The 24,642-nt window shown below is 34.9% G+C and overlaps 5 protein-coding genes across 5 annotated transcripts; 3 read left to right on the forward strand and 2 right to left on the reverse strand.

The window, feature by feature from the left end:
* Positions 1 to 2,497: 2,497 nt before the first annotated feature.
* Rpt4 (Regulatory particle triple-A ATPase 4) lies at positions 2,498 to 5,013 on the forward strand. The gene is made up of 5 exons (XM_075300366.1): positions 2,498 to 2,725; positions 2,787 to 2,906; positions 2,966 to 3,686; positions 3,757 to 3,897; positions 4,804 to 5,013. Exons 1-5 carry the CDS (start codon positions 2,620 to 2,622, stop codon positions 4,904 to 4,906), a joined length of 1,191 nt encoding a protein of 396 aa, XP_075156481.1. The 5' UTR covers positions 2,498 to 2,619; the 3' UTR covers positions 4,907 to 5,013.
* Positions 4,902 to 6,201, reverse strand: wuho (tRNA (guanine-N(7)-)-methyltransferase non-catalytic subunit wuho). The gene has a single exon (XM_075300367.1). The coding sequence runs from the start codon at positions 6,153 to 6,155 to the stop codon at positions 5,031 to 5,033; it is 1,125 nt and encodes a 374-aa protein (XP_075156482.1). The 5' UTR covers positions 6,156 to 6,201; the 3' UTR covers positions 4,902 to 5,030.
* A 2,242-nt stretch (positions 6,202 to 8,443) lies between these two features.
* Alg14 (ALG14, UDP-N-acetylglucosaminyltransferase subunit) lies at positions 8,444 to 9,206 on the forward strand. The gene has a single exon (XM_075300369.1). The coding sequence runs from the start codon at positions 8,519 to 8,521 to the stop codon at positions 9,089 to 9,091; it is 573 nt and encodes a 190-aa protein (XP_075156484.1). The 5' UTR covers positions 8,444 to 8,518; the 3' UTR covers positions 9,092 to 9,206.
* mh (DNA-dependent metalloprotease SPRTN) lies at positions 9,084 to 12,547 on the reverse strand. The gene is made up of 3 exons (XM_075300368.1): positions 11,471 to 12,547; positions 10,891 to 11,409; positions 9,084 to 10,184 (listed from the first exon to the last, which is right to left on the reverse strand). Exons 1-3 carry the CDS (start codon positions 12,396 to 12,398, stop codon positions 9,208 to 9,210), a joined length of 2,424 nt encoding a protein of 807 aa, XP_075156483.1. The 5' UTR covers positions 12,399 to 12,547; the 3' UTR covers positions 9,084 to 9,207.
* A 2,046-nt stretch (positions 12,548 to 14,593) lies between these two features.
* On the forward strand, positions 14,594 to 22,857 carry LOC142231335 (uncharacterized). The gene is made up of 5 exons (XM_075301948.1): positions 14,594 to 14,753; positions 14,984 to 15,193; positions 20,185 to 20,358; positions 20,416 to 21,465; positions 22,073 to 22,857. The coding sequence occupies exons 1-5, from the start codon at positions 14,691 to 14,693 to the stop codon at positions 22,625 to 22,627; spliced, it is 2,052 nt and encodes a 683-aa protein (XP_075158063.1). The 5' UTR covers positions 14,594 to 14,690; the 3' UTR covers positions 22,628 to 22,857.
* Positions 22,858 to 24,642: the final 1,785 nt, after the last annotated feature.

Here is a 24,642-nt window from a genome sequence, read left to right on the forward strand (position 1 = left end):
CGCTAAACCGATATAAATTTGTCTATTCGGCGGCGAACAATTATCCATTATAAAATCAAATTGAAGTTATCCGATCGGTGAATGAAGACGACACATTTTGTCAGCCGATATAAATGTACCTATTCGGCGCCAGACAAATATCCATTATAAAATCAATTTGAAAATATCCGAATGGTAATGACATTAGTTCCCTGTCAGCATTTCAAAGATTTATTTCATGCTCATCGCTACCACAGACTCGTAAGTGACACTACAATAATCGCCAACTGTGATGGGGGAAGCGTATCAAAAAGTATGAAATGTATTTTGCCATCACTCTTGTTACAAGAGCCATTTTATATTTTGTGAAACACCAAGCGCAACTAGCTTATTATAATTTATTTAAATAAAAACAAAAATAAAGTGCTGAAAACATAGGTATTACGCTTAAAATTGTGAAAGGTATATTGGAGTACAATTTTCGAATTTCCAAATGGAGTAAAGTGATAGTTTTTCAGATATTTTTTCAGACACGCTGCCTCCATAGAGAATAAACAATCTGGCTGATAGACGCTGCAACGTGTAACTTGCCACTTGTAACTCATTCTTTTATTAATGCAAAAAATTATATTAAATGTGAAGAGAAAGTCGTATAAATGTTATATTTGTAAGAAATTATAAATGTTTAATCAAAAAAATAAACATCTAAATAAACGTGTTTTATTTGACCACAATGATTCACACAATGATTACAACTATTTTAAAATTCACTTTTTCTAATAGTTTGAAGGAGCTCTTGTAGTCGTCGTTTTAAATTTATCTAAGTAGGCACCTAATAATTGCACTCATGCGAGGATTTCGGCCAAAATCCTCGTTTATGCGCTTTACAGACTATCAGTTTTTGCGGACGGAATGTCGGTGTTTGTAAAAAATCTTACAATGTGTCGGATCGATACGACTTGTCGGCGATGACTAAATAATCGGTAAATGTGTTATCGATCCCATAAACATGCAGCAGTATCGATTATGCCTTCGGACTTAACCTATAATGTGCACAATATATGAGATATGTTCAACACGAGCACTGTCCCCCGGAATAACTGATAGTCGATAACACATTTACCGATTATTTAGTCATCGCCGAAAAGTCGTATCGATCCGACACATTGTAAGATTCTTTACAAATACCGACATTCCGTCCGGAATAACTTATAGTCTGTAAAGCGCATAACGGGGATTTCGTGTCTAGTGCGAACGTATTACAATCAAATTTACATTCAAATTTTCTGAGCTTCATTTTTGCAAAATTATTATAGAGACTTGATACTGATTAAATTAGTGGAAGGTTCAAAATTTTGGCAAAAATTATTCAATTATTAACACATTTCTTAAATTTAAATCGATATTTACTTCGGTCGGTTCAGCTGTCAAGGCGACGCCGCCTGTACCACCAATTTCAACCGCCACCAAGAAGAATGGGTCAGTGTCATTCTCTGCTCAGAGAAGGAAGCCGACCAATTTTGTCGGCGGCGGATGACACTAAATTTTTCCCACCGGCGGTTGCGGCTTCACGGCCAGAGAATGAAGCCGACCCATTTTTGTCGGCGGCGGCTGGCACTAAATTTTTTCCTCCGGCGGCGGCGGCTTGACGGCTAAGCCGATAAAAAATTGCCAATCTTACAATCAAATTTACATTACATTCAATTTTTTTGAGTTAAATTTTTGTAAAAGTATTATATCAACTTGATACTAATTGATTGATGGTGGAAAGTTCAAAATTTTGGCAAAAACTGTAACAAATATTATTAAATTTTTCTGATATAAATCAAAATTTGAGTCGAGATGAGTCGGCATATTCGGCGGCGGCGTCGACTGCTAAAAACGGGTCGGTGACGGCTAAAATCGGCGGCTTCATTCTCTGTTCACGGCCAGAGAATGAAGCCGCCGAGTCGCGCCGCCGACGATTTTTGACCAGTCGACGCCGCCGCCGAATATGTCGACTCATCTTGACTCAAATTTAGCCGCCAATTAATCAAAAATATCGATTTAAATCAGAAAAATGTATTACTAATTGTCGTATTTTATTCCAAAATTTTGAACCTTCCCCCACAATCAATCAATTTCACGCTGCTATAATAACTTTGCAAAAAAATTTGCTCAGAAAATTTGAATTCAATGTAAATTTGATTGTAAGATTGGTTGTACAACTAGTCTCATTAGCATTCGAATAACTTCAAATTGATTTTATAATGGATAATTGTCCACCGCCGAATGGACAAATTTATATCGGCTTAGCCGTCAAGCCGCCGCCGCCGGAGGCAAAAATTTATTGTCAACCGCCACCGACAAAAATGGGTCGGCTTCATTCTCTGTTCACGGCTCTCTCCTTTTTTCTTTGCCAATGAAAAATATATAAATAGTTTCAATTAATCATACTGTGTTAGCCACCCTTACTAATTTGTGTTTCTGAACACTCCCTAAATACTGACAAAGCGGTAATGGGGTAAAGAAGAAGCATAGTTGACAGACAATATTAAAATTGCAGATTCACGCAAAGCAAGAAATTATTAAACCGACGATACTCCATAAATTTGAGACACACACATATTTCGTTGACCAGGACTACACTATTGAAACAGAATGACCACAGGTACAGTTCCTGCTGACGGAGTACGGGAGAAGGCCCTTGTTGAATATCGTAAAAAATTATTGGAACATAAAGAAGTTGAATCCAGGCTGAAAGAGAGTAAGTAGTAACTCAGTAAATTTTCAGATGATGGCCATTTACTTCATTTCCTAATTTGCAGAAAGAGAAGAAGTTAAAGAGCTAACCAAACAATATGATAAATCGGAAAATGATTTGAAAGCTCTACAAAGTGTGGGACAAATAGTGGGGGAAGTTTTGAAACAGCTAACAGAGGATAAATGTATGTATGGAGACTATTCTCTAGTTGATTATAATTTGAGGTTTGCTTTCCTTTTACAGTCATTGTTAAGGCCACCAATGGACCTCGCTATGTTGTTGGTTGTCGTCGTCAATTGGACAAAACCAAATTGAAATCAGGAACCCGTGTAGCCTTGGATATGACCACATTGACCATTATGCGTTATTTACCCCGTGAAGTTGATCCACTGGTTTATAATATGTCTCACGAAGATCCTGGCGATGTTAAGTACTCGGCCATCGGTGGTCTTTCAGAACAAATACGAGAATTGCGTGAAGTTATTGAATTGCCTTTGTTGAATCCAGAACTTTTCCTTCGTGTTGGTATTACCCCACCCAAAGGTTGTCTTCTATATGGCCCACCTGGCACGGGCAAAACTTTATTAGCTCGTGCTGTGGCTTCACAGCTTGATGCAAACTTCCTCAAAGTTGTCTCCTCAGCAATTGTGGACAAATACATTGGTGAATCTGCCCGTTTGATCCGTGAAATGTTCAATTATGCCCGTGATCATCAGCCCTGCATTATTTTTATGGATGAAATTGATGCTATCGGTGGTAGACGTTTCTCGGAAGGTACATCAGCGGATCGTGAGATTCAACGTACCCTTATGGAATTGTTAAATCAAATGGATGGTTTCGATGCACTGGGGCAAGTTAAAATCATTATGGCCACAAATCGTCCTGATACTTTAGATCCAGCTTTGCTACGTCCTGGCCGTTTGGATCGCAAAATTGAAATTCCACTGCCCAACGAACAAGCTCGGTAAATGAAATGATAATTGTTGTAGTATAGTGGATACCAATCTGCTCTTCTTTTGTCTTTATTGTTTTAGTATGGAAATTATGAAAATCCATGCCCAAAAAATAGCCAAACATGGTGAAATTGATTATGAAGCCATTGTAAAATTGTCAGATAATTTCAATGGTGCTGACTTGCGTAATGTATGCACAGAAGCTGGTCTTTTTGCTATTAGGTAAGTTGTATTATATTATAACGGATGATATTTTCCCAGAATTTTATATATGGATGAAGTTTTATTGATAACCAAGTAATCACAAAATAATCAAATTGAACTCATTGATTTAAGAAAACTTTGTATTGAAAATATTTTTACAACTAATTTATATTAATATAATATCGCACATAAGTAGCACACTTTTAAATCGAAATTTTATAGATATGTAAATGATGAACTTCGGGTTTTGCTACAATATAAAATGAACTAATTGGGCCAACGGGATTTGTAAGACAATAATGAAAATATGAACAATTTACTTAAGCGCAAGAAATCAACTGGAAACATCCAAATCTGGATGTAGGGGACAGGCTTTGATGCAGATTTAGGGATCCATTTTCCAATATAGTCGTCATGTAAAACAAGGCGTGAAAATACTAAACCTAGTTTTCTACCATGCTCAGAGACAAGGAGGTCCTTTACCGTTTTTATTATCCTGGCTCGGAAAATCGCTAGTTTTATTCAATTTGTCCGAATTTTTATGGCCATTTGTTAATGTACCATCTTCAATAATTATGAAAGTCTTAACATTTTAAAGCGAAAAGTAGTGTTATTTTTTTCTGAAACCCTATTAATATACCATTTTCAATAATTATGAAAGTCTTAAAATTTTAAAGCAAAAAGTAGTGTTTTTTTCTGAAACTCCTATAGATAGAATAGAACGACTACTTTAAACTAAGCTACTCTCTCCATAATATAGCAGGTCTTTTATATTTACGATTACAATCCCAAGCAAATTGGAACATTCGAACTTGTCTCAAATTGTCAAAGTAAATTGTTACCAAAATGAGAGCCAGTTACTATAATAATGCAAATCAATATCGACTTTATATCACCAACTCTCCTTTCATTTTCTTATTACAGAGCGGAACGTGAATATGTCATTCAGGAAGATTTTATGAAAGCCGTTCGCAAGGTATCCGACAACAAAAAATTGGAAAGCAAACTGGACTATAAACCCGTTTAATTTGGGAAAGTCTCATTTATTTTTACAAATACATAAAATATTAAAAACTTTATTATTTAATAATTGCTTGTTTTTTTTCTAAAATATACATCATACAATAATTGTAACGAATTGTCCATTAAATTCATTTTTGTTTCTCCTCTATACGTCGCTTCTTACGCTCCAAATATTCGCTGACATTGTCGAACTTTTTCTTAAACCATGAAGAAATATCTTCAGGTGTCCAACTATATTCTTTAAATTGTTCTTCAATCATGGTCATCCAATTTGCGGGTGCTGCTAGACTTTTTGGCGATAGCCTTAGGGTCAAATGATCGTTTATGACACCAACTACATACAGGCGATCTTCGGCATATGTAAGACCACAGCAAATAACATCCGTAAAACTTAGCACATCGCCAGAAGAACAAATCCATTGACCTTCTTCATTCTGGGATATTTCATATTGTATTACACATTCATTGGGTTGATGTAACAGCACCGAAACTTCATATTTTCCGTCTGAACAATTCTTAATTGACATCTTTATTCCTGGAGCGGGTAGTTCTATTGTTTGAAGTTCTTTGCCTTCTTTGAAATCCCACAATTTCAATGTCTTGTCCCCTGATACAGAGATCAAAACATTCTCGTTTAGTAATTCAACGCCCGCTACAAATTCTTTATGACCCAGACAATATGTATGAATATCAACAGTATTGGGATAATTAGTAACACGTATTTTATCATCTCTGTCACATGTTATTATGAACTTTTCGTCCATGGACCACAGAATATCATAAACAATACTCAAGTGGCCTAAAAGTAACTTGGGAGCCGCTTCATAATCGTCACAACTGTATTCATAGCAATCTCCAGTTTTATCGCTAACCAACAAACTCTTAGAGTCTTTACTAAATGCTAAGGCGCTGGATGCTCTGGCCAAACTACGTACACTAACAAGCTTAGCATGTTCCGGACGCAATGTATACAAAAGAACAGCTTTTTGACCAGATGTAGTGATTGCCAGCAGTTGACGACTGGGTGACATTTTCACATGTTGAATGATGGGCTGCTCTTTGGCCTTATTCTGCTTGGATTTATCCTCATCCTGCTCTGGGTCATCACCGGCATTTTCTTTTAAGCCGCACTTTGTCAAGTCGTCTGGTAGAACAATTTCTTTAAAAATTTGCAAATCATTAGGATTTACAAAAATTACTTTTTTATTTAAAGCAATGACTAATTCGGGATACACATAGAAAATGGTCGTCATTTTTTTTTGCAACTATTCACCGTCGAAAGATAAACAATAATAATAAATCACGTTGATGTGGTTCGTTAAAGTTGCCACATAGTTTTCTTTGTGCACTGTCGTGGGTCAACTGAAAACAAATAGTTACACACAACCATTTCGATTGGCGGTAGGCGCCACAACCATATGGTGTTTAATGCGCTTTACAGACTATCAGTTATTCCGGACGACAGTGCACGTGTCGAACATATCCCATACATTGTGCACATTAGAATTTAATGGTGTTTTCTTTTCTGAAAAAAGTGCTTTGCCTTCATTTTGTCTGTACAGAATGCGCATTTTTAAAATGTTACCAGAAACCTACAAAAATGCTATCATTTCAGCGGGCAGAAAAGAATTCAAAGAAGGAAACAGGGCAATCGCAGCACTCTCGTTTGTTGGCAGTGCTGAAAATGCCCGTAATTTGCCTCTATGCGTGGCGCTATTTTCACAACAGAATTCGAAGCCTTTTCGCACTTTTGCCTGTTTTTTTAGAAAAGAACTTAAAGAGTACATTTTCCGGGCAAAATGCAAAAAAAGTGTGCATTTTTTACAAGAAAAGAAAACGCCATAAGTCCGAAGGCATAATCGATACTGCTGCATGTTTATGGGATCGATAACACATTTACCGATTATTTAGTCATCGCCGACAAGTCGTATTGATCCGACACACTGTAAGATTCTTTACAAACACCAACATTCCGTCCGGAATAACTGATATTCTGTAAAGGGCATTAAACACTGCAATTCAACCGCCACCGACAAAAATGGGTCAGCTTCAATCTCTGGCTCACACCATGGCTGAACAAGAATCATGGGCCCATATGATTACAAGTTTTTTATTTCGACAAAATTTTAAGATGTCAAAATCATATGTTTATGGTGATTGCAGCTCTCCAAATGACACTGCATAGCAAATGCATCTCAAACAAACTCGCGCATTCATAGCTGGAGAATTGTTCAAAGATGACTTGAGTATCTTTATAACATATTCCAGACCCAAAATACCACGCACATCAGTTTTTAAACTGCATCATAAACTGTTTTTGTTAGTAGATGGCGAAGATCCATTTGACTGACTTCCATTCTTAACTTTGGTGGGTATTATAGTCTTATTTGTCTCATATCGGCGTTCATCGGATGAATTATCCACTTCACAATCACTCCCTTGCCAACATTTTTTGAATTTGGGGGCGCTTCTGAGAATCCCCAGTACGTTGAAAACAATCATATACGATATCAAAAACTCGTCGGAAAAGCGCCGTCACTATTGAGAAGTTGTACCACGCCAAGTTACTACAAAAAGGTTTCGCATGAGTGCAATTATTAGGTGCCTTTATAGATCAATTTAGAACGACGCCAATAAGAGACCCTCCAAACAATCAGAAAAAGCACATTTTAAGATAGTGGTAAAAGAATCATTGTGGTCGAGTAAAACACGTTTGTTTAGATATTTAATAATTTGATTAATTATTTACAAATTCTTAAAAATATAACATTTATACCACTATCACATCACATTTAACATAATTTTTTGCATTAATGATGAGGTAGAGTTACAAGTAGCGAGTTACATGTTGCAGCGTCTATCAGCCAGTGTTTTTATTCGATGGAGGCAGCGTGTCTGTAAAATATTTGAAAAACAATCACTTTATTCCATTTGGAAAATCAAAAATTGTTCACCAATATACCTTTCACAATTTTAAGCGTAAAATCTATGTTTTCAGAACTTTATTTTCGTTTTTATTTAAATAAAATATAACAAGCTGGTTGCGCTTGGCGTTTCACAAAAAATAAAATGGCTTTTGTAAAAGTAGTGATGGCAAAATACATGTATGAAGTACATTTTGTACTTTATGATATGCTGCCCCCCATCACAGTAGGATGGTTGTAGTGACATTTACGAGTCTGTGATAGCGATGAAGATGAAATGGAATTTTGAAATGCTGGCAGGGTCATAGGTGACTCAATTAAATTTCAACCTTTATTTTTCTATGGATGTTAATTATTTTTTCAGGACAATTGAAAGAATAAATAATTGCCACTTTTACCAATGCCATACGATTCTTTCATCAGCTGATTTTGACTTCTTAAAATTGTAAACAACATATTGAAATTTGTTGTTTTTGTTATCGTGATTCAACCTCCTTATTCAGCCATGGCTCACACTATTGCTGTAGCAAAAATTGGTAGAGCTTAAAGTCTTCATCTGAACGACCCATGAAGAACACTTAAATCTCAGCTGTTGTAGTTTCTTGCGTGACAATCTATTATTCACACAATGTGGCAACACTAACTTCCAACCAAAACAATAGATTTCTACAAAACATCAAGGAGCTCTAGAAATGGATACCATTCCAAATCCAGTGTGGTGCATCCTGGGTTCGGGTGGACATACAGCAGAGATGTGTATAATCCTACAGGGATTACTACGACAAACCAAAGATCTTAGCAAATATAAACCAATGAAATTCCTAGTGGCAAATACTGATCAAACATCGAAAGATAAAGTACAACTGATTATGAGTGAATTAGATCAGCCGGTGGGCGAGGATGACTTCATAAATATTCCCAGGGCACGTGAGGTGGGGCAAAGCTGGTTTACAACCGTATTTTCATTTCTATATGCTTTGCTTTGGAGTTTTTGGTTGGTGTTCAAAGAGAAACCTCGACTTATATTGTGTAATGGACCTGGAACATGTGTGCCATTCTGTTTGGCAGGATTCGTTCAAAATTTGGCTCGTAGATCAAAAACAAAGTTAGTTTATGTGGAGAGTTTTTGTCGCGTCAACGATATATCGATGTCAGGTAGAATTTTATTACCCTACCTAGATGTTATGATTGTTCAATGGGAACCCCTGACAAAAATCGAGTACTTAGGATGTAAGAAAATAAAATATTTTGGCAATATTTTGTAAGTACACAGAAGCAAAAAGGTTTATTATTAAGTTTAACAAATGATATTCCGTTTTTAACATAAAATGAGTTACAGCTGCATATATTATAATAAATAAGTTAATCCTATGAAATGAAGCTAATGCCTTTTGCTGATTAAACATTCATCCAAATGGTCATTCATTTCATCTTCCTCTATCTCTTGGGCACATACGGGACATTGCCGTGTAGTTTTATAGACATTACGTAGGCGATGCCGTCTAGTGTTTTCATCTTCAGTTGAGGAATTTAGATCTGGCGATGAGATATTTACTGTGCTAGAATTGCTCTGACGATTTGTTTTTATGCCAGATCTTTGAAGGAACTCATCTTCTTCATCATCCTCCTCCATGCTACTGGCTGAATGAATATTTGCCAAATCTGCTTCTGAATAACCCGCATTACGTAGAATTTGTCGAGTAGATTGACTAGAAGGTCGTGGTCTCCGTTTGGGTCTAGCCTCTTTTGAGGTAGATGCTAGTTTTTTTAGAGCTGCCTTGGGCGGTAATATTTTTCTCGTAATACCTGTACAACCATCAAGGTGATTAGCAAAAACAGATCTCTGCATTTTGCCCTGACATATTGGACATGTAATAATGTCAGAATCGGAATCCAACTGATAACGTGATGACGATGGTTTACAATCATTTTCTCTTTTGAATTCTTGCAATAGAGTATCATCACCAAAGAATTCATCAATTACACTAGTATCGGCTAATTCGGTGGCCGCAGTAAAATTATCATCAAACTCATCGTCAATCAATTCAATTTCATCATCTCGCAAATCTATGGATTCATCCATGATTTCTTGTTTTATCATATTTTGTCTCTGGTCCAGGGTCATATTTTTGTTAATTTTCGGTTTATACGTTTCGCTGTCGGAATCATCGTCATCCTCATCTTCATCCGACGAAAGTGTAATAACAGTTTGAGGTTGATCCTGCATCATAATGTCATCATCAACAACCTCCCAATTATTTTTGTCTTTTGAAGAATTTTCGTCAGCAACAAAAACAACTTCGGAATCCATTTCGGAAGAAGGCCCTTCGTTAGAAATGCGTCGACGTTTGGCATCTCCTAAAAAAGAGGTATAGTATTTATAAGATGGTTGTTTTGTGCTTCGAAATTTGTTAGTAACTTTTTGCAAACAAATGGCTTCCAAAATAAAAATATAGTGTAAATAAACGCAATGAAAATATAAGGAAATGGATCCTAACACCAACAGAGAAGCTACAAATAGGACTAACCAGCAGCGCCTCTATTGTATAATAGTGACGAAACCCTACCGATGCCTATTCCCTTTCATCCATCCATTAACAGAACAGATAATCTAAAACCGGATAATATAAAAATTTATGGAAACATAGGCCACCACAATAACCGTCTGCGAAGTTATCATGAACACAGGATTATCACATCAGCTTCTCCAAGCACCTGTAGAAAACAACTACCATGTTTTGTAGTCGCCTTTCGACCCAATGTCAATGGATCTGCATACCGGATGGACTGTATGGACAACAAATTACCTGCGGCCTCCACAACTTTTGGATTATACTTGTGATTCATAACAGATCTGTACTGTAAAAGAGCTCCGAATTTTGTCATCTTTCAATTGGACGACTATCGACTTTTCTTTTTTGAAAATTAAATTAAATCTACTCTTAATATCAAAATCGAAAAATCGACATTAGATTGTAATCAAAATGGACTAATCTACTTTTTATGATAACATATTCGAGAATCATATTTGCCCGTTTCGTACTTTTTTGACCACAAAACTCACCTGTAGGTTTATCATTACTGGTCCTTTTGTCCCATGAGAATTTGGACCCTTTACTATTGTCACCACCACCAAAACGTTTAGCCCAAACATCTCTTAAATGTTTACGATCAACCTCACCCTCAGGACTTGAAGATGTGTTATGGGATCCATATGTATTTGATGTTAATGACATACCTCGACCCCAATCAGTTGAGCTACTTGTGTTAGTTCTAACACCGGAGACAGCTCGGCCGGAATTACCCCCACCCCCGCTATCGCACGAACCACCCAAACCACCGATATCTTTAAAACCTACAACATTACGCAAATTGCCCTGGGGAGGTTTGGTCTTAGAAGCTCCCCTAGAACTATTTAAGCTAGTATTAAATGGATCCGAAGACAAGCCTGGGTAAGATGAAGGAGGGAAAGCTTTTGCGATTGCAGATGTGGGCGGCTTTTTGCTTGTAATGTCGTTTGTGGTGTTTGATTTTGTTTTTGGATTTAATAACATGGTACCCCCACCGTTGGTTTTTACCGGACCTGTAAAAAATTCATTCGTCATTTTTCATCTACAATTTGGGTTATCTATTTTGCAACTAACCTTTGAAGCCATTGTTCAAACTTCCAAAACCTTTAACATTTGAATCGTTTGTTGTTTTTGGTGTAAAAAACTTACGTAAATCTGAAGTTCCTGACGCTGGTGTTGATTTCGAAGAATTTTCCTTTTCTTTTGTTGAAGCCTTTCCTTTTTTCTTCTTTTCCGGCTCTTTAATTTTCATAAACGTTCCACCGCAGGACGCAACATGCCCAGCCCACCATTGGTCATTTGGACCTGGTGCTCGATTGGATGATCTCTTTACATAACCAAAGAAGGGAGAACGATCTTGGCAAATACCATTACAACGCCACCAATGTTGTTTATACAACTGTACTTCATCATGGAATGTATGATAGACTGTTATATTTGTACCGGCCACCATATTAATACTGGTCATAATTTTCTTAAAATTCGGTCCATGGCCTCCATTACCCTCTCTTATATTAAGGACAAAACAATAAGCATGTATCATTTCATGTAGCATTGTTTCCACTAAATCTTTTCTTGGTCGTAACTTTAGCAGTGGCTCACTCAAACGAATCGTTACATCCATACCAAACCTATTTCTACGGGAGTAACATATTCCAGCACAGCTGTACATACGTTTACTCCATTCCAATGTTACACATTTCAAACGTCCTTGGAAAAATCTCGTATCGAATTGACCAAACAAAGAGAATATATCTGGTGTTGGATCCAGTGTTTCCCATTGCGGATGCACCAAATTCTGTGTACGATTTAGGAAATCTTCATCGAGATTGGATCGTGGATTGCTACGTTTTATTTGTAATGGTTTTTTGTTGGCGGCATTATATTTAACTGGAGGTTTCTTAAAATCCACTTCTTCGATATCACTATCGCCTTCACCATCCAAAGCATTGAGGCGCTTTTGCATTTCCAATGCGTAAAGATAATCAGCATCTTCAGACATTTTTCTAAGTCGAATAATAACAAATGACAGGCATAAGGTATACACTAATTTTTAAATTTCCCGGACTATCTATCTCAAAAACTAAACGCGAATTTTGTTTTTGTGTCTAGCAATTTGGCGCATTTAACAGCTGTTCTCCATAGAATTAGGACCGTAGGGTTACCAATGCACATGAGCCAACCCAAAAACAAAGAATCAGCAAATGTAACAGTTCAATATTAAGGTGTGTACTATGTTCTGTTTTCGAGTTGAAAATCACTTTATTTTCGCGATTACTTTTCCTGAAATAATCAAAATTATAAATGAATGCAGACATATTCCTGTAAAGTCTTGCCGAAATCTAGAGGAACAAGAAATTGCACATCAATTGAGTTAATCTATCTGCTTTATATTGAACTGTTTTAGTAAAGTAAACGCGAAAATTTCAACGCGAAAAGCGAACATAGTACTTACCTTTAGATCCTTTTTTTGCAGTCTTCCAATAAACACAAAAGTTTGAAAAATGCTCAAATTCAACAATTTTTCAAAGTATTAGGGTTATATTCCAGTTGAGAAATTGTTGAGAAAATCGCGTTCTCAACAAAAAAAAAAGACATTACCCTCAACAGTAAAATTCAACACATTAAGGCCGGTACTCTGTTCGGTTTTCGCGTTGAAACTCCATACAAAACCAAAAAATGCGAAAAATTTGCGACATTTTTTCCATTTGTGATACTTTGTTTTTTCGTGTTGAAAAACTGATGTTTATAGCACGGCGCCATTTGCAATGTGAATTAAGAAATAATTTATTTATTAAAAACTATTTGTGCGGGTATATAAATCAAACACGGACCATATTTTTGTTCCGAAACTATACAAAGGAATACAATACTAATTGAAAAATAAATATCTTATTAAACATATCAACAAATAAGAACAAAACAACAAAACTTTAAATATCTTAAAAATTATTTGTAAACACTTTTGCATAGATAATTCGATTTCCTTCCTGTTGGTGTCATAAAACTGTATTAAAATTAATTAATATGAGGGCAGTTTGAAATTAGGAACTTGATGGACCGCGTGCTAGAAAAGATTTCCAGCAGAAGGAATTCACAAATATCAATTTTAAACTGATAAAAGGATGTAAAATAAACTGAAGGTGTGATGCAGGTCGACTAATTGGGCCTGACTCTTGGTCGCTGCCCAAATTTATAACTTCAGTCGTTACCCGTCCACTGGGCCCTGAAGTTAGCAACCCAGTGGATGACTTTGAATTTCGCTGTATGATGGTTTATTATTTCCACCACACGTGAAATTCGTAATAATTACTTATTACGATGAAATACTCCGCTATTAGAAAACACGTCCGTTCAGTTCAAGTTGAATTTATGTTGAAAATTATATTTACCCTCAAACTGAAAAGTTGTTGCATTTGAAAAACGCTCACCCTGTGTTTATTGGGCTATTTCTCAAATCAGAAACGAATATGAATTTATGAAGGAAAATTCCATGTTTTTGGCATTTTAGTCGAATATGAAAAATTGGCTGTTATTAGTACCCTGCCAATATTTTTTGAATTTGACGACGCTTCTGATAATTCCCGCCATGTCGAAAACAATATCCAAAACTCGTCGCAAAAGCGCCATCACTATTGAGAAGTTGTTCCACGCCAAGTTACCACAAAAAAGTATTGCATGAATGCAATTATTAGGTGCTTTAGCGTCTAGAGTTTATTCTTGATGGAGGCAGCGTGTCGTGAAATACCCGCAATTTGCATCTATGCGTGGCACTACTTTCACATCAGAATTCGAAGCCTTTTCGCACTTTTGCCTGTTTTAATTTTCCGAGCAAAATGCAAAAAAGTGCGTATTTTTAAGCGAAGTATTTTCTCAATGCTTTTTCCAATCGTTTTCAAAACCTTTCCAAATAACAGTTTGGCTATTTGAAAGTAATTGCTAAATTCTATGAAGCCATAATGAAGGTAAGCGTATTCAAGTCAAGTTGAATTTATGTTGAAAAAAGTGTTTGCGTTCAAATGTAAAATGTGTTTGATTTGAAAAATGCTCATCCTGTGTTTATGGAGAAGTGTTCCCAAATCCAAAACAAGTTGTTAGGGATGTAAGGTTGGATCCGTCGAATTCGAAAACCCTAATCGTTTTATGAATTATCGTCTAAAATTATCGATAATTCATTTTCAGCGCTGCACAGCACTGGCAACACTAGTCTTTCGTCGAAGGAGGAGACCACAAGAAAATTACATTTCGCATAAATTGTATTGCGATTAATATTTAATAAATATATTGCATTAAAATGTCCGGACTTGTAAATTACAGCAGTGAGGATGATCAGGACGATTATCAGCAGTCTAAAGGGGTAAATAATTATAATAGAATATTGTTTGAAGAAAAAAAAAAAACAATTATGTTCCTATCTATATGTATATAGTATAGAGAAAAAATATCAGCAATATGAACTATAATAGACAAATTACACAAAAAATAAATGAGAAAAATATGCTTTTTAAGATATAGCTTTTACATTAGTTTGTACTCTTTGAAATAACACCATATTTGCTGTTTCTGAATAGTTGACAATTCCTTTAGGGTGAACGTGATCGAATGGGTCGCAATGTGCTGGTTGGCGGAAAGAAGAAATATCGTCGACGATGTTCCAGTTCTTCTGAATCTGACAGTGGAAGTGATGCAAAAAATATGACACCACCTCCTCAACGCAAGGAGAGGGGTGGTGGTGGCGGCGGCAACAAAAATGACCGTTCAAGTACCACAAACAACAGCAATTATCATCGTGATGAGGTAATAAGAATTTTATTTAAATATTTTTTATGTACTAATTTTAATTTTTAAAATCTAATTTGTCTAAATATTTCTCTGACTATTTATTATAAAATTACATAGTTTGCTAGTCTTCTTGTCCGAGTTGTTTCTCGATATAGTAACTCAACCGAATAGTTGCAGGGCATATGTTGTGTTCTAGATTAACATACACTAGCAAGCTGCATAGGGTTGTTTTTCTCTTTACAAATTTACCTTTGGCATATTTTCGTTCCCTACAAAATTGTTAGTGCTTTTTGTGGACAATATTTAACATTTTTCGTCTCATAATTTGAACTTATAATGATGAATGAAAATTGATTGTGTTTGTAACTCAATAGAGCCGGTTTTTTAGTTAATAATAATTTATCCTTAGGTCTCACAAATCTGATTCAATTTTATTCTTAAGCAACATTAACATGTGTCTTAAGATTTTTTAACGCATGTATTATTGTTTATAGAAAAATTATTTTTATCTTCCTTCAATAAAATTGTAAAATTTTTCAATAAAACTAAAAAGATCCCAAAAATCATGGTATGGGTATATTGAGGAACTCAAAAAAGTATTAATAGCTCTAAAATCAATCTCACACTTATCTTGGTCAACAATATTTGCCTAGTGGGACGATACTTTTGTGATTCCAACTTTAAGATAGGTAGGTTTTCCGACTCGGTATTGCTCATTCTCACCTATCGAGTTGAGGATTACCATAGAAGCATAAATAAAATATTTGTAAAACATTACTGAAATATCAATAAGTGGAAAAATATTTTTTTAATTAATGCTATGAATCTTTTGCTTCCAAATTTACCTATGGTTTTCTGTTCGTGTTTCAAGGTGAAAATAGCTACATGTATTACAACAGAAATGTCATTTATTATTTAAATTCAAAGCATTAATATGTAGTCAATTTATGCAAATTCCCTACATAATTTTGACAAGACTTTGTATTTCTCTAAAATATGAACATAATAACCACCTTTCAATAAATTAGTAGCCAATGACAATTATATTTGTTGCTTTAAAGAGGTATCGCTAATTATTTAAAAAGTCGATTAAACAGAAACTGGGTTATTTCATCGCTATCTTAAAAATAACTTTACTTGTTATTGAGATTCTGAAATTTTCACTTCCATCAAGTGTAAGAAACTATGGGGATCGCTCTTATCCTTACTTATGCAAGTTCTTTCGACATAATTGAACTTCCCAAACCGATTTGCTTTGCGCCCCCAAAAACTTTATCGATTTGTACCCAAACAAACAGAAAGAATTACTAACAAAAACAAAAGATTTGTTTAATTTCAATTCATGTAAAATATATAAAATTATATAAGATAAATAATATGATTAACAATGATTAACAACAATTAAGAATAATATCAATGAATATTAATATAAAATTAGTAACAAAATTTGACAATTTTTATGCGACCCACTAGGGGGGCACGACGATTTCTTGCTTGGCATTTACCACAAAAACCAAAACCGTGTCCTCAAATAAATACGGCAACCGTAGCGGAAAAAACGGTTTAAAGTTATTTTCACATCTCTATGCTCTTCAAATCGTTATTTTTTATCCATTAATTCTATGAATTTTTTTTCAAAAATTTGACATATATTTTGGAAAGGGTATGTTTAGTGGGAATATTTAAATATGGGATGGTTTACGTTCTACAACTGACGTGTTTTGAAGAAAGAAAACTTGTGTTTTGGACTCTCATATAAGTATGAGGGAAAAAAGATTGATTTTAAATCCCAGCAAAAAAAATTGGAAAACTTCTAAAGGCACAACTTTAAAAGCACTTCCAAAAAAGGTCCTTCCAGAGGTGTTCTTTATTTTAACTACTCATGAAGTTCTTTTAATTCAATTTTTTATAACTCGCTTTTGTCATACTTTTAAAGGGCAATTTTAACATTTTTTGATTCAAATATTTATGGTATAAATTATTTAAATTTTGTCGAAAAAATTTCTAAATTCATTCTAGAAAAATTGCGAAATTTTGTAAATATTTGAGGTCAAGGGTTTCAGACAAGCGTTAGATTGCATTAAAAACCATAAAAAATAATAATAATTAATTATTTGTCAAAATACCACAAAATTTTTTAATTCACATCCAAAACACTGAATTCGGATCACATCTAAAGAAGTGTTGCATATTCATTGCAACGGCTGTTGAAATGGTGGACATCCGTCCTACGACAAGCCCATGTTGAATTCATCGCTTCTGCGCCAATTTTGCACAACTTCCGGATCCAAATAGAACCTTTTCACTACTTTTTTGGCGACGCTTTTTTTGCTGGGATGCTTATAACGGGCAAACATTTCAAACCCCAAAAACATGCTCGGTGTGAATGCCGTATAAGGTATTATCCTCATATACAAAACATAAAAGTTAAAGAAAACCTAAAGCTAGAGGTGTGCACGTGACACGAACTTGTCGTCAATCACGAAAAATTTCGTGACTCACGCGTGAGTTGTGAGTCACGCTGATGGCAACGGCGTGAGTATGCGTGAACGTGATTAACAAACCAAAAGTCGTGCGTGAGTCACGAAAATAATTTCTTCGTGAGTGTGCGTGAGTAACGAATTTCGGAAAAATACCCTCACGAAAAAAATCTCGCCCACGGACATAAAATGCTTACGAGATGAATTCATTTACAATTGTAGTGACACCTGGGATTTTAAGAGTTTAATAACGCACTCGATTTTATTAATGCTCATGTTTTCAAACACGTCCCTAAGGTAAATTAGTCATAAAACTATTCGTGAGTCACGACATTTTTCGTGAGTCACGACATTTCGGCGTGAGTACAAATTTTCTTTTTGTGAGTGTGCATGAGCGTGAGTCCTACCAAACAATATCGTGCGTGAGTAAAATATTACTCACGTGCACACCTCTACCTACTTTTGCCATATAAATTCATTCGATAAACTGTCAATAAATTGTTTTGCATATATATGGGCATTAGAATATATTTTTCTTTTATCTTCAAGTTACACTATAAACAATATATTGGAGAGCCACCGTGCTGCAATGGTTAGCATAGTCCCCTTGTATACAAAGGGTTAAATCCCGATTTCGACCAAACACCAAAACAAATTTTCAGCGGTGGCTTATCCGTTTGTGACATTTCTGAGTTTTTCAAAGCCTCTCTAAGTGTTTTCACAGTTATTTGAAACTCGGACTCCGCTATAAAAAGGAGGTCCCTTGTCATTGAGCTATACATAGAGTCGGGCAGCTCTCTGAAAAAAGTTCGGCACTGTTGTATCACAATGGACTAAATAGTCTAATTGAGCCTGAAATTTCTGAATGACACTATAACTGAACTAACCTAAGCTATCGCTATATTGACCATTCAGTTGTTGTATTTGTCTCCGAACATTTTTTGTCACACCACATGGTTGCGCTTAAACCAGAGATATAGAAGTCGAAAATAGACTTTATACGAAAAAAAATTCAAAATCAATTTTTTGCTAATTCAATTTCGGCTAATAGTCTTTTAATGTTTTTGAAAATGTTATGTTGACAACTCATCAAAAAGTTAAAACATGCGACGTCAAAAGTCGACTTTTCAATGATCGCTTCGTAAGTTTTAAGCTGAGACATATTTCTTATTGGTCTTCATATACATATATTTGTATGAGGTACATCGGTTCAGATTTAGATATAACAGTTTTATGTGCATTATCAAATTTTCATATTCACTGATCCCTTGAAATCATATGGAAAAGAGGATTGGTTTAAACATTTCTCTCAAATATTGCAAGGCTTCATTTAATCTTCTATAAACATGGCTCTCTTGTGATTAGCCGTCGTGATGACTTATCACTTTAGGTGTAGCTACCAGAAATATGTAATCCAAGATTTCGGCAAATATGATACCAAGAACTCTTTTAACATCATTCAAATGTGATAGATTCCATTGGCTGGGTATCGATTTCTTTTGAAAAAAATATTAACATAAGTAATACAAATTAGTTTCTGATTGCCTTACTTATGGAATTAAACTCTTAAATATGTTCTATTCACAACAAACAAAGTTCGACTCCTCGTTTCTTGTGTGATTGCTAATGGCCATCGTTTGACAGGACGTTCACTTTCTTTGTTCGTTTAGGAATTATACATATTCTACATAAATACATATATTTATAATGTTGTTTATTTAGTTTTACTCATTTTTACATTATTAATTAAATATCCACTTTTGTTATTATTGTACAAAAACAACCATAAATCGAAAAGTTTTTAAACCCACAAAAACTCAACTTAAAAAAATTAAAAACCAAAATCTGCTACGATCACCATATTGAGATGTGCGAACATCATCACTTCCCTATAGAATGAGTTTAAAAATTCGATTGAATGAAATTACAAGAAACATTTTCCCTGTATGAGGGCGCCGAATGAAATAAATAAAGAGGCGCTCGCTCACTCACGGCAGATATTCCTACGCCCCCTCTCTTTGAATCACAATCACAAAGAAAGACACAGACAAACTCTCCCGATTGGGTGTGTAGAGAGTAGGAGATTTTTGTAAAAAATGTGTGAGCGGCTTCGAAACGTGAGTATGATCAATTTTATAATTTATTATCACATGCCATGTGTTTAAAAATTCTTTTCCAGGGATGATGTGTTTGTTGTATATGTAAGAAATCCATATTTCATAATTAGTTAATAATGTTACATTTGAAACAAACACAAAAACAAAGCATATTAGTTTTATTTTGTTTTGTTTATGCAAGACATAAAAAATACGCATCCACATACACAAATACACACGAAGGTAAAGGAGTAAAACTAAATTTTTATAAATTCCATATTGTTTGGTTATATTAAGAGTACTAATAGCTGTCGAAAGGTTGAGATTAGTTTTGTCAAAAAAAAAAAGAAAACAACAAAAAAGAGACAAATTTGTTGGAAAAGTGGAAAATTAATGCATTTAGCATCTTTCACTAACATTTCTCTTCCAGGATAAATACAAATCATCGGATAAACGTTCTGATAAATATAATAGGGATCAACACCGGGATCGTAGAGATGACCACAGAGATGCAAATAAATATTCACGAGATAACAACAATCGTTCCGGTGGGGGAAATCGTGATTTTAGAGACGATAATGGAAGTTGGCATGATAACAAGAAGGTAAGCTACTCATTTATTATACAAATAGATAATTGATATATTTTTCTTCTTTTGCAGTACGATGATAAACGCCACAGTAAGGATCATAAACGTGAGAGCGGTGATTATCACAAAGACGAAAAACGTTCTCGTTACGAAGAGAAAAAGTTTCACTCTTCCTCCAGTTACAATAAGGATCGTCCGTCAAAGTCTCGTTATGATGATAGAAAATCTTATGATGATCGCAAGGAAGATAGACGTGATGATAAAAGAGTTAGCGATGAAAGACGAAGTCATGGTGGCGGTGGTAGCAGTTCTACACATAGACGAAGTGATTACAATGATCGAAAGGATCATCGTCCTTCGGATGATCGTAATGCCCAGCGTTCCTCTAATCAGGATAGATCAAATTCCTATAGACACAACAATAAATATTCCTTAGATCGACGTGGTACCAATACGGATGATGATCGTAAGCAACAATCACGTACCAATGATTCACCTGAGAAATTGGGTGAGCGTAGCAGTTCACAACGAGAATATTCTGTGGAAACAAACTCAGCTAACCGTCCCGAACAAACCAAATCTTCACCTCCACCCGAAGGCGTTGAAAAGAAAGTTCTACCCTCAGCACGTAATTTTGAAGCTCTTTTATCCCTGCCCCTAAGTGAAACAGCCCCAAAACAACCTAATGTGGTTACAGTTCCCCCCATAAGCGATGCCGGAGAATCAGAAGCTTTAACGGTACAGTTACCTAGTTACTACAATCCCAAAGTTATAAATCCCAATAAATATGCACAGCAAATACAAAAACGCAAATTGATATGGGGTGCAAAAAAAGTCGAAGATTCAGCATCAAAATGGGGTCATGCGCAATTTTCTCAGGATTCAGATGGCAAAGTAGCTTCGAAATTTATGCGTCTCATGGGTATTAAAAATGTTCCTCAACCAGGTGAAACAGCCGAAAGTAATGCCAGCGAACAGAAGAAAACGGATACAGCTGCAACACCCGATTACAAATCCCGCGAAGCCATGTTCTCAACAATGGAACAGCAATATGAGGTGGCACGTCAAGTGACACATACCATGAGAGGAGTCGGCTTAGGTTTTAGTTCGCAAAGACCTTATTAGAAAGAAATTTGCCAGTTCATGATTGAACATACATATGAGAATTTAAATAAATAATAATATATTTATTTTACGAAACAAATCAACTTTATCACAAAAAGCAAAAAAAAAATAGATTGTATGTATTGTTTTACAATGAAATGTATGGAAATAAATAAGGAATAATACAAACCCCAAAATTAGAGAATTGAAAAAATCGTACTACACAATAAATAAAACAATTCGAATATAAACTTGCACTGATTCTTTAATGATCTTCCTTTAAAACCGGTCTCCATGACACAATTTCGAGACTGTTGGTCTCGATTTTATCTGTCCTTTTGGTGCGATACAAATGGCCGAAATCCTTAAATGTTAAAAATAAATCCTAAATATATTCCTGTTAAATCTTGACAACATTTTTGTGAGAAAGAATGCACCTTTTAATTGAGTAAAAGTATCTTTTTTTAATATAAATAATTAATAATATAAATAATTTATGAGAATGGAACAAATCTACCACAAGTTGTTAAATTTTTTCGGTGGTAGGAAAATGTGGTCGAAGAAATGTAGTTTTCGAGGTATCGACCTCTGAAAATCGGTATATTCCTTTTAATTTTTATTAAATATGTCTGTAATTTTTCATACAATTTCAGAAATTGAAAAGAAAGTTCTACCCTCAGCACGTAATTTTGAAGCTCTTTTATCCCTGCCCCTAAGTGAAACAGCCCCAAAACAACCTAATGTGGTTACAGTTCCCCCCATAAGCGATGCCGGAGAATCAGAAGCTTTAACGGTACAGTTACCTAGTTACTACAATCCCAAAGTTATAAATCCCAATAAATATGCACAGCAAATACAAAAACGCAAATTGATATGGGGTGCAAAAAAAGTCGAAGATTCAGCATCAAAATGGGGTCATGCGCAATTTTCTCAGGATTCAGATGGCAAAGTAGCTTCGAAATTTATGCGTCTCATGGGTATTAAAAATGTTCCTCAACCAGGTGAAACAGCCGAAAGTAATGCCAGCGAACAGAAGAAAACGGATACAGCTGCAACACCCGATTACAAATCCCGCGAAGCCATGTTCTCAACAATGGAACAGCAATATGAGGTGGCACGTCAAGTGACACATACCATGAGAGGAGTCGGCTTAGGTTTTAGTTCGCAAAGACCTTATTAGAAAGAAATTTGCCAGTTCATGATTGAACATACATATGAGAATTTAAATAAATAATAATATATTTATTTTACGAAACAAATCAACTTTATCACAAAAAGCAAAAAAAAAATAGATTGTATGTATTGTTTTACAATGAAATGTATGGAAATAAATAAGGAATAATACAAACCCCAAAATTAGAGAATTGAAAAAATCGTACTACACAATAAATAAAACAATTCGAATATAAACTTGCACTGATTCTTTAATGATCTTCCTTTAAAACCGGTCTCCATGACACAATTTCGAGACTGTTGGTCTCGATTTTATCTGTCCTTTTGGTGCGATACAAATGGCCGAAATCCTTAAATGTTAAAAATAAATCCTAAATATATTCCTGTTAAATCTTGACAACATTTTTGTGAGAAAGAATGCACCTTTTAATTGAGTAAAAGTATCTTTTTTTAATATAAATAATTAATAATATAAATAATTTATGAGAATGGAACAAATCTACCACAAGTTGTTAAATTTTTTCGGTGGTAGGAAAATGTGGTCGAAGAAATGTAGTTTTCGAGGTATCGACCTCTGAAAATCGGTATATTCCTTTTAATTTTTATTAAATATGTCTGTAATTTTTCATACAATTTCAGAAATTGGTAAGGCTGCATTTTGTGTTCATTTCTTATTAGAGTAAATTGATTTGTGAAATAAAAATTTTTTAATTAAAAAAAGCACCGCATATGATTTTTTTTCACAAAAATTTTACGAGTGAGTGCTAAGACGGTTTTATTAATGAAAAGATCCGCGGGCGATGTTTTTTGTGTTTTCTATTTAATGCATTTATATATATAACCCTCAATTAAATTCGCAATGTCCTCGAAAATAGCTTTAATATGAGTACCATATTGCTTATATGAGAAACGGTCAACATTTTGATGGACCGGTGCCTCTCCACGCCCATGGACCCGCAATGTTTTTCTTGTGTTTTCTCTTTAATGGCTTTCTATATAAAACTCTCCAACGAATTCGAAATGTACTCATAATTAGTTTTAATATAATTAGCATATTATATGGGAAAGGGTCAATTTTGAAGGACCGGGACCTCTCCGGGTTCCATGACTATGCAGTTTTTTATATGAATTCTACATATACACTTTATTACCTATTATTTGGATACCGTATGAATTACGTTTAGGTAGAAAACGTTTTTCAGTGGATTATACTAAGTTCGTTTCTGTCTGCCTATTTTTTCGTGCGGAAAATCCAGGGTTGTATAAATATGTGTTTAAAAATGCTCAAAACAAAGATTTCACATTTATTCCGCGCTAACGTTTTTTATATGGAGTATAACAGTTTTTCGTGCGAAAAGGTGATCTTAGTACTAGGCTTAATGTAGTACGCCGTTCGGACCCGGCTACAAAAACGAGGTCTCTTGTCATTGAGATTTACATAGAATTGGGCAGCACTCAGTGATAAGAATGTAGTTCACCAATATGGTATCACAATGGTGAACTACATTCACCATAGTCTAAATGATTCTGAAATATCGGTCTGCCACTATACCTAACCTAATCTACACGCTGGCCAAAAATTGGATATCTTATACTAAAGAAGATTTAAGCCTCTCTAAGCTTTTTCAAGCCAAGTCGATTTCACCATGTAACTGATGTTTACCCTAAATTTAACCCTCCGATGGGTGATGAGGACCATGTGGACTCATTTAACTTTTATTCATGCATATATCTGTATTTTATATAATCTCAAATATGATGGTTTATTACTTCCTGTATTAAGGCGACTACTATGTTCGGTTTTCGAGTTCAAATCACTTTATTTTCTTTTTTACTTTTCCTGAAATAATCAAAATTATAAATGAAAATAAACATATTCCCATAATGAAATTTAGAGGAACAAGAAAGTGCGCATCAATTGAGATAATTTATCTGCTTTAAGGTGGGTACTATGTTTGGTTTTCGATTTGAAACCCACTTTATTTTCGCGATTACTTTTCCTCAAATAATAAAACTTATAAA

Source organism: Haematobia irritans, chromosome 3, assembly GCF_050003625.1.
Source record: "Haematobia irritans isolate KBUSLIRL chromosome 3, ASM5000362v1, whole genome shotgun sequence".
In the NCBI taxonomy this organism is placed as follows: Eukaryota; Metazoa; Arthropoda; class Insecta; order Diptera; family Muscidae; genus Haematobia; species Haematobia irritans.

What these genes read in the sequence shown, in the direction of transcription:
- Rpt4 (XM_075300366.1), top strand. Translation starts at nt 2,620, where the DNA reads ATGACCACAGGTACAGTTCCTGCTGACGGAGTACGGGAGAAGGCCCTT. An exon ending in TGAATCCAGGCTGAAAGAGA is followed by an intron (nt 2,726 to 2,786) that starts GTAAGTAGTAAC and finishes CCTAATTTGCAG; the next exon opens with AAAGAGAAGAAGTTAAAGAG. An exon ending in CTGCCCAACGAACAAGCTCG is followed by an intron (nt 3,687 to 3,756) that starts GTAAATGAAATG and finishes TTATTGTTTTAG; the next exon opens with TATGGAAATTATGAAAATCC.
- wuho (XM_075300367.1), bottom strand. Translation starts at nt 6,155, where the DNA reads ATGACGACCATTTTCTATGTGTATCCCGAATTAGTCATTGCTTTAAAT.
- Alg14 (XM_075300369.1), top strand. Translation starts at nt 8,519, where the DNA reads ATGGATACCATTCCAAATCCAGTGTGGTGCATCCTGGGTTCGGGTGGA.
- mh (XM_075300368.1), bottom strand. Translation starts at nt 12,398, where the DNA reads ATGTCTGAAGATGCTGATTATCTTTACGCATTGGAAATGCAAAAGCGC. An exon ending in TTTGAACAATGGCTTCAAAG is followed by an intron (nt 11,410 to 11,470) that starts GTTAGTTGCAAA and finishes AATTTTTTACAG; the next exon opens with GTCCGGTAAAAACCAACGGT. An exon ending in CAGTAATGATAAACCTACAG is followed by an intron (nt 10,185 to 10,890) that starts GTGAGTTTTGTG and finishes CCTCTTTTTTAG; the next exon opens with GAGATGCCAAACGTCGACGC.
- LOC142231335 (XM_075301948.1), top strand. Translation starts at nt 14,691, where the DNA reads ATGTCCGGACTTGTAAATTACAGCAGTGAGGATGATCAGGACGATTAT. An exon ending in ATTATCAGCAGTCTAAAGGG is followed by an intron (nt 14,754 to 14,983) that starts GTAAATAATTAT and finishes CAATTCCTTTAG; the next exon opens with GGTGAACGTGATCGAATGGG. An exon ending in GTTGGCATGATAACAAGAAG is followed by an intron (nt 20,359 to 20,415) that starts GTAAGCTACTCA and finishes CTTCTTTTGCAG; the next exon opens with TACGATGATAAACGCCACAG.